The 9,024-nt window shown below is 42.4% G+C and overlaps 1 protein-coding gene across 2 annotated transcripts in view; it reads left to right on the forward strand.

Annotated features, from left to right (window-relative positions):
* SPSB1 (splA/ryanodine receptor domain and SOCS box containing 1) overlaps positions 1 to 5,836 on the forward strand; it is a 115,241-nt gene extending 109,405 nt beyond the window's left edge. For both annotated transcript variants that reach the window (XM_044063113.1, XM_044063114.1), the window contains exon 3: positions 4,017 to 5,836. In XM_044063113.1, coding sequence (XP_043919048.1) covers positions 4,017 to 4,144 — 128 coding nt within the window. In that variant the 3' untranslated portion in view covers positions 4,145 to 5,836. The remainder of the gene's footprint in view (positions 1 to 4,016) is intronic.
* Positions 5,837 to 9,024: the final 3,188 nt, after the last annotated feature.

Genomic DNA, 9,024 nt, shown 5'->3' on the forward strand with positions numbered 1-9,024 from the left:
GTCAGTTTCATATGCTGTGATAACAGCAACATGTCATGGCATTGCTTAAACAGAAAATGTTAAACTCTGAATGTGCAGGGAAACAAGGAAATGCAAGATTTATTGCATGCAGCTGAACAAGTTGGAAAGCCTACTTTGCAATGTGGTTTTGATTCTTTGGAGGCCTCCTGCAGGGCTGCAGTTAACAGGTTCTGTAGTAAGGAGGCATGCTTGGTTATAGGAACAAAATCTGCTTGAGCATGGATTTTTTTACTAGTACAGCCACCTAGGTTTAGTAGACACTGGCCAACAAAGAACTGGACCTTTTTCTGTGTCAGACCTCAAAGGGGCAAACCCAGATGCCCTAGAGGCAGACCCCAGGTGCAAGGTTCATACAGGTCAAAGCAATGGGGTGCCTCTACCTCCAAAGTTGGAGAAGGCAAATCTCAACCATACAGGAAATGGTCCCAATGACTTTCCCCCTGCCTGTACTAAGCACTTCTGGCAGCACCCTTGGGGGGAAAATTAGCACTCAAAATTGGCACATCATAACCCAGGACAAGTGGGTTCTAAATATCGTGTCACAAGGCTACAAGTTCCATTTCCATACCCTGCCAAATGCAAACAGCTGGCCAGATCTGCCAAAAAATCAATGGGCAGAGGCACAAAAACAAGTCTCATCCCTCATGGACATGGGGGCCATTCAAGTACCAGAGCAAGAGCAGAGAAGGATTTTACTCAACTGTTCTTGGTACCCAGAAAGGACAAGGCCTGGAGGCCATTACTGGACCTATCTATTCTGAACACATACCTGGATATACCAAAATTCAAGATGTTGACTTTGCAGCAGCTTCTGCCCATGCTGGGCAAGAACGCTTGGCTTGTGATTTTAGACCTAAGAGGCATATCTACATGTCCCGGTCAGACAAATATGCAGAAGATACCTCCGATTCAAGGCTGGCTCAATGCATTGCCAATTCTTTGCACTGCCCTTTTGGCTTATCTACTGCACCCAGGGTCTTTACAAAGTGCCTGGCACCAGTAATTGCATTTTGCAAAAGAGAAATACAAATATATCCTTACTTGGAATGTAATTCAAGCAGAGAACCAGGACATTCTTCTACAGCATCTGGCATTTGTGAAAAGACTTCTAAAATGTCTAGGGTACACAGTCATTGAAAATAAATCAAAATTAGTACCCTCTCGAGATATTCCTGGGTTCAAACTTAAATACAGCTGTCCAGATGGCTTATCTCACGCCAGACAAAGGCAACTGACTACCTATTTCAAACTGTTGGCAGCAAAGACCCAGTTATCTGCAAGAACAATTCTGCAGGCTTTGAGCTTCATGGCATCCTGCATCCTACTCATTCCATATGCAAGACTGCATATGAGGAAACTACAATGGTAACTAAAAAGTGTTTGGACTCACCATTGCCACAGTCTGGAAACTATGATTACTCTCATTCCCTGCCTGCAACAGGAATTTCGATGGTGGGCAAAGGCTGGTCACCAAACAAGGGACAGCCATTCACATTACCCCCAGGCAGGCACCAACAGATGCATCGGATTATGCCTGGGGGGCCCACATGGCAGGAAGATGCATTCAGGGCACATGGGCCTCAAACCAAATGCATCTACATGTCAATCAAAAAAAATGCTAGCTGTTCAAAATGCCCAGACAGCCTTCAAGGACCTACTTCATCCAGGACAACTACTGAGACAACACCACGGTCATGTTGTATATAAATAAGCAGGGGGCACACATTCTCGCCCCCTTTGCAGACTAGCAGACTAGCCATGACTTTGTGGGACACAGCATTGACTTACCAAGTACATCTGCAGGCACAATTCCTGCCAGGAAGGAAAAATACTTCTGCAGGTGAACTAAGCAGAAACCTCATGGATCCCCATGAGTGGCAGCTGGATCCACAAGTCTTCAGCATAAGGAAATGGGGATGCCCAGACATCTATTCGCCTCCCCTCACAACTACCAACTTAAAATATTTTGCACAAGGATTTATCACGGACAAGCATGGAAAGACTCCCTATCAGTATATGCCTTTCCCCCACTGCCTGTCCTCCCAAAGGTACTCCTAAAGGTCAGACAGGAGAAGCCAAAGATACTATTTGTCCCAGACTGGCCCCGCCAGTACTGGTATCCAGTACTAAAGAACTTGTCTCAATGCCCAGCTTGGACCTTACCTCAAATACCTCATCTACTGTCCCAGCAAAACAATCCGATCCTGCACAGCCAAATCAGGACTTAAACCTGGCAGCATGGCTGATAATGTAGTCATACAAAACACACCTCTCGGTAAAGCTGTGATGGATGTCATTTTGGAAGCCAGAAGGCCTAGTACTAGAAAATCTTGCGCTGGAAAATGGTAGAGATTCTGGGCTTGGAATCGGGCACAAGGAACTGATACAGCTGTGCCAAATTCCTCAGATTTTGCAATATCTGGACAAAGGCCTATCTTAAAATTCATGCCTCTGCCATTTTGGCTCATTACAATACAGAGCCACCAATCTTTTCTCATCCCTTATTAAAGCAGTACCTCAGAGGAGCCGAAAATTTAAGGCTTCCAAGGAGATCACCAATGCCTGCATGGGACCTCAACTATGTCTTGGAAAAACTCACCCTGCCTCCTTTTGAGCCAGCTGCTACTGCTGATATAAAGTTTTTATCTTGGAAAACAGCTCTGCTCCTAGCAATACCTTCTGCAAGAAGAGTTTGAGCTACAGGCACTCATGGCTGTGGAACCTTTTTATCATTTTTTTATCCAGACAGGGTCTCTTGAGGACAAACCCAACATTTTATGCTGAAGGTGGTGTACCAAACTATTCATCTGCCAACTTTTTATCCAAATCCACAGAACAAGGGGGAGAGAATTCTGCATTCTTTGGACGTACACAGACAGCTTAGATTCTACTTGGACAGGACCAAAGTTTTCAAAAAGAGCAATTACTAGTGGCATATGCTGCAGGATCACAGGGAAAGGATCTCATGCAGGATCACAGGGAAAGGCTATCTCAGACTATTTCAAAGTGGATATGCATTTGTTTCTGCTACTTGCCATGACAAGCCAGTGCCCAAGGGCATTATGCCACATTCAACCAGGAGCTGCAGCCACTTCAGCAGCCTTTCTCAGGGGAGTACCAACCAAGGACATTTTAGAGGCTGCTACTTGGAGTTCAGTGCACACCTTTACAAAGCGCTATCATCTGCCACTCTACTCTAAATCCAGGGCAGGCTTTGCCACTGCAGTTCTGCAGGGCCTCATAGCCTCTACTAACGCTGTTTAGCTCCAGCCTTCCAACCATAGCTTTGGGACTCTACCCAAATGTAATGACTGCAACAGTGAAACGCTAAGAACCTGGTACAGTTGTGTATATTTACCATAAATGTAGATGTTGGAGTGTATTCACTGTTGCAGTCCACGTTACCCACCATCCCCCTTTCTTCTGATGGAACCTATGTGGTGTATTTTCTTGTAAAGTTTACATTGAGAGAATTCAAGAAAAACTAAAGAAAATGGCATCGGCCGCATTTATACCCCTGACTGGGAAGGGGAGACAGCAGCCAATGCAGGACCCAGTACTTTGGAATTCAGGCCCACTGAGAGCAAACCGCCAGGATTATCCAAATGTAATGACTGTAACAGTGAATACACTCAACATCTACATTTATGGTAAGTGTACACAACTGTACTTTCTCTCTGCCAAGAAAATCTGTGCTCTTGGATATTTTGTATGTTTAATTCCATGTTATGTTTTGTCATGATCATGCAGTATTGGATCAACTGTCATTTCTTGACTCCGAATAAAATTTCTTTGGAGGCGGGGGTTTGATTAACTCTTGAGGCAAATGCTATGCCATTACAGTACTTTTTTACTGCACTCTACATTTACACATTGCTTTTTAGATTTAACCATTTTATTTTTTTTTCTTTGAAACGCCCTAAACCTAAGGATGTGAGGGAATGCTGAAAGAGGTGACAAAACTTGTAATATTTTTTCTTTCTTTGAATCTTTAGCGGAGCCATTGCCGCTGATGGATCTGTGCCGTCGTGCAGTTAGGATGGCTTTAGGAAAAGTTCGTTTGAATGAAATCCATGCTCTTCCCCTGCCAGATGCTCTGAAGAACTATCTCCTTTACCAGTGATGATGAAACGTGAAATGGAACGGTGTATTTGCAAGAAGCTGCTGGCCTTTACATGCAGCCGTCACTCCAAGCCTGTGTGGATAGAGCTTTTGACTGATCAGCATGTTGTGCATCTCTACTTGTGTTTGCATTCCTTCAGTCATGTTTTTAGACAACGTTATCAGTTCAGTATTCAGCTGTAAACTTCTGTGTTGTAGCAGAAGATGAACATGTTTATTGAAAAATCTGTTAATCTGCACATAAAGCTATGGGGTAATGCATACCGAATACTTTACTGAAGTTAAAATCCTTGCAGTGAATCCTTTACAGAAGGGTTGCATGCATTGTCAACTGTTACATTACAGCATTACAGTAGACTTTTTGTAAGACTGTATTCATTTCAACAGTGTAGCAGTTTTGCACCAGCTCTGAAAAGGTTTAACAGTTTGGAGAAGTCTTTCTAAATGAGCTGGAAGCAGTTTCCAGACGCTTCATGGCCTAGTTGTACACTAAATTGTCCAAGGTGGATTTTTGCAGTATTTTGTAGAATCTCATTTTCCTGCTTTGCATGGCTAGAGCAGCTAGAGCAGGGAAAAAACATTTTGGAGACTGGAATTCTCAAAAAATTAGGGACTAGGACTAGCCACTTTACAGCCACTATGCTAGCCTCATGTCCCTTCTCTGAATTGTTCATTTGCACACTGCATAGATCTTGCTTTTGCTGTTGGTGCCCCTTAAATTCCTAAAATTCACTTTGACTGCTTTAGCTTGTAGTTTTTGACCTTTGGAGCCTTAAAGCTTGTGCAAATTGGTTGCTCAAGCATATTTTGAAACCTGTTAATGTGAAACCTTGGAAAAGACATGTCTGACCTTCATTTTGTAAGGTTGTTCTACATGTGCAGATTAACAGATCTAACTTTTGCTGTGCAGATTGTTTGCTAGTTGTGCCTGTATGAAGTTATCTAAATGGAGAGTAGCACTTTCCTCCATGCAGTTTCACAAAGGCTGGATCATTTTAACAGTTGAGTTTCAAACATTTGATGCACTAAATAGGATTGCTGTTTTGTGTTGTGCTGGAAAAGTTAAAGCAAGCTATAGTTTGTGCAGGGAGTTGCCATATTTTAAAAATGCCTTATTTAGATACAAGCAGCAATGATGAATCTAGACTTAATGCTGTTTTGTACACTTGTAACATTTTTTTATCACATTTGCACAATTGATTGAATTGTCAGTTTGAAAGCAGAACTTAATTCTGCGCTTGTTTTGTGGATGAGTTTTATTGTCTTTGAACGGTGTTGTGCACAAATTGTGTTCAGAGCTGCTGTAAGGTGCCTTTTGTATTGCTTTAGATTTTGTTTTAAATGAAGCAGAAGGGTGCCAAGACCAGGTGTGTTGTGTGAAGTCTGAGAAGAGGTGATTCTTGAAATGCCGGTACTTGTTTTGTACAGGAGTCTCATGTTTGGCTAATATCTTTGGGGACAGTCGGGGAATTGCACAAACTGTAAAATTGTATTTGATTTTGAATCCCAGAACTGTCTGCCATTAATAGCCTCACTCTCCGTTCGCCTGCTATGCATGCATGGTTCTACTTGCTGTCTAAAATGGTTTGTCACTACAAGCCTTGTACAGTTGTAAATCTTTTAAAATTCTTTGTAATGTACACTGTGTAGGTAATCTTCACAACCACCTAATAAAAACTAAAGTTTTAGTAAAGCTGCATGGATTGTCTGCTTATTGCTGATGCAGGTTCGATTAGGGTTGCCACCTTTTCGATCCATAGGTGTGCAGAGGGAGTGTCCAAAGATGCGACAGGTGTGGCCAAATGTGTGCTCAACATGGAAGTGTACACATCAGATCCCTCCAAGTATGAGGTTCTGCACCAGAAGTGCCATCGCACAAAAGCAGTGTGACTTGTTTGATCGTAACCGCATAACCAAAGGAACATTCCATGTTCTCCTGTCTTAAGTAGTGGATGAATGAAACCTTGTCTATTTCCTAGAATGAAGATAGTCTAAAGGTATATAGAAAGTGTGCAATTATGAAGACATTGTACACAGCATGAGCAGACATTGCACAGTATTTTGTTATATGTTTATAGAGCAAGAAAAGTTGTTAAACTTAAGCAACTCTCTGGTAAATGTAATTGTAGATGGAATGGGCTAAACTTTAGCTACCTGCTTAAATTTTACTGTGTATAAAAACCAAGTTTAAGCTTGAAGTATACGAGATTAGCCAACACCAATACAAATGCACTGAACTACAGCTGGTTTGGGCAACCTTTTCAGTAGGTAGATTAACTGTAGATTCCTTAAGTGTCAAAACAAAAGTATGTCTGAAGTTTAATCAGCTTAACACACAAGGTAATGTCTGCCATAGGATTTTTTGACACTTTAAAAATTCAGCCCTAACATGATTAAAATGTTTGTATTATACTGAACTGTCCAATGTAATTGGCAAAATTAGGCAGTTTTCTTAGTGAGTTTGAGATTGCTGCCATATCAGTAAACGCTGGTCTGATTCACTACTACTAATTCATATGTGGAGTGTGCATGTATTCTTTTATGAAGCAGATTTAAAATTGGGAGTGAAGTACTACACTGTGACGGGCAGGCAATGAATGTCTTTCTGTGGTTATGGAGAACAAGTAGAGATGTCATAGCCCTTGTAAGATTCCCTGTAGAAAGGGAGGTTAGAGTACTAGTAAATTTCCCAAATACAATCCTTTAGATCCCCATAAACTGATATGCACTAGTAAAAAAAAGGAAGCATGGTATCCTGTATTAATACTTATGATTGAGGATGACATTTGACACTTTTGTTTACAATTTATTGGCATGCCTTTGCTGGGAAGCGTTTGCTGTGGATGACACAAATGCACTGTGCCAAGAAGTTCATAGGGTTGCTGCAGTCTTGACTGTTCATCAGCATGGATGGATGGACACCACTGTGGTCAGAAGACACTGCAGCCCACTGGCATTTGCAGCTGCTCCTGATGTGCTGGAAATGGCCAGTATGCAGTGTAAATTGTCCTAGTATTGTTTAAACTGGCAATTATGTTAAGGCATGCTTACAGTTGCTGAAAAATGGAATAGCAATAACTGTAATATATTAATCACCCATTAAGAGTTTCTGTAGTAGTAAACCCTCAAGAACACCACTATTCAGTGTTTACAATATCAGTTGTAAGACTGCTGTTTTATAGGAAGTGATTTATGCATTAATTTGAGCATTTGTTCATGGGTTACTCTCTCAATAAGAGTACTGCTGTAATTCGGAAAAGTAGGTACAGAAAGTTTGATATATCTCAGGGGGGGAGTGTAGGGTGGAATATCGCTGATAAAATACAGCAAGCAACTTAACAGCTCTCAGATGGCCTTTCAGTTTGAGTGAATGAAATAAGGCTGTCCATGCCGTGGCTTTTGTGCTGGAGAGAGCCCAGAGTTAACTATCCCCACACCTGGAAGCATGGCTAGCCTTCACACTGGATAAATGGGTTGGGGACATATCCCTAATGGTACCCTTATCTCCCTCTGGTGACTTCCTCCCCATTAGGAGGCAGCAGCTATGTTGGCTACATGTATCCTGTAAGTCATCCAAGAGGTTCCAGTCGGCCACATAGGTTTAATCTAGATTCTTCAGTCTCCAAGGATGCTGTGTCCCATTCTAGATCCATTCTTTGCAGACAAGTACCCTGAAGGGGATTTTCCTTGTACTTCAGTAATGTCTGACTTTGATTACAGTTATAAGGAAACTTAGTTAATAGTTTCTGGGGAAACAAATCTTGCAATGAAGATTTTATACTTGTTGCTTTTTTGCTTCACTTCTCTGTGTGAATCAACATGTGGTCAGTATGTTATTGGCAACATTCACTCCAGGACTATGTTCTGGGTGACAATGGGATCCTCTCCAGATGTTCGTGTTTCACTGTTGCAGTCATTACACTTGGGTTAGCCATTACACTTGGGTCTGGCTGAATTCCAAAATCTAGGTCCGGCGTCTGTTGCTGTCGCCTCTTCCCTGACATCAGTGCGCCAGGGGTTTAAAAGATGCAGCAGTCACCATTTTCTTCAGTATTTCTTGCCACGCGGTGCCCGAAGAAAAAGCAGTTCGTTCCGGTCGGCCGACTCCTGAGATTTTCAAAATCGAATTTCAGATCCAAAGTCTTCAAAGCAAAGTACCCCATTGGGGAAACTTTTTTTTCTTGCTCCAGACTGATGGGAAAAGTTAACAATTGTATTTCTTGTGGGAAGCAAATACCTCAAGGATTTTCGTTCTTACTGTATTCCTTGCCTAGGCCCTGATCACAACGATGTTCATTGTGCATACAGCTGCAGTCATAACAGATGGGTTCTCCTGCAGTCAGGTGGGTCCTCAGTCAGTCGAATTCCAAAGTCTAGGTCCGGCGTCAGTTGTCGCTTCTTCCCTGATATCAGTGCGCCAGGGGTATAAAAGAACCAGCTGATGCCATTTTCTTCAGTCTTTCTTGCCGCGCGGTGCCCAAAGCAGAAGCAGTTAGCAAGTGCCGGTCGGCCAGCTCCTGAAATTATAAAAATTTTGCAACCGAAGTAGTCTTCAAAGCTAAGTACCCCGTTGGGGAAACTTCTCTTGCCTCAGACCGATGTCAGACAAAGTTAATAATTGTATTTCTTGTGGGAAGCAAATACCGCATAAGGATTTTCATTCCCTCTGCATTCCTTGCTTAGGCCCAGACCACGACGTCTCGGTCTGTCGTTTGTGCTACATTCAACAAACACACCATTAAGTGCCGGGCGGAGTTCGCCCAGCACTATTTTGGCAAAAAATTTAACTATTATGTCATCTGATACTCCGACTCCAGTTTTGTCTAAAAAAAGCAAAGACAAGGACCGACATGAGGTCTGCGGCCTCTGCTGACACCACAC

Source organism: Protopterus annectens, chromosome 2.part1 (genome assembly GCF_019279795.1).
Source record: "Protopterus annectens isolate FY-2018-M chromosome 2.part1, PAN1.0, whole genome shotgun sequence".
Classification (NCBI taxonomy): domain Eukaryota; kingdom Metazoa; phylum Chordata; order Ceratodontiformes; family Protopteridae; genus Protopterus; species Protopterus annectens.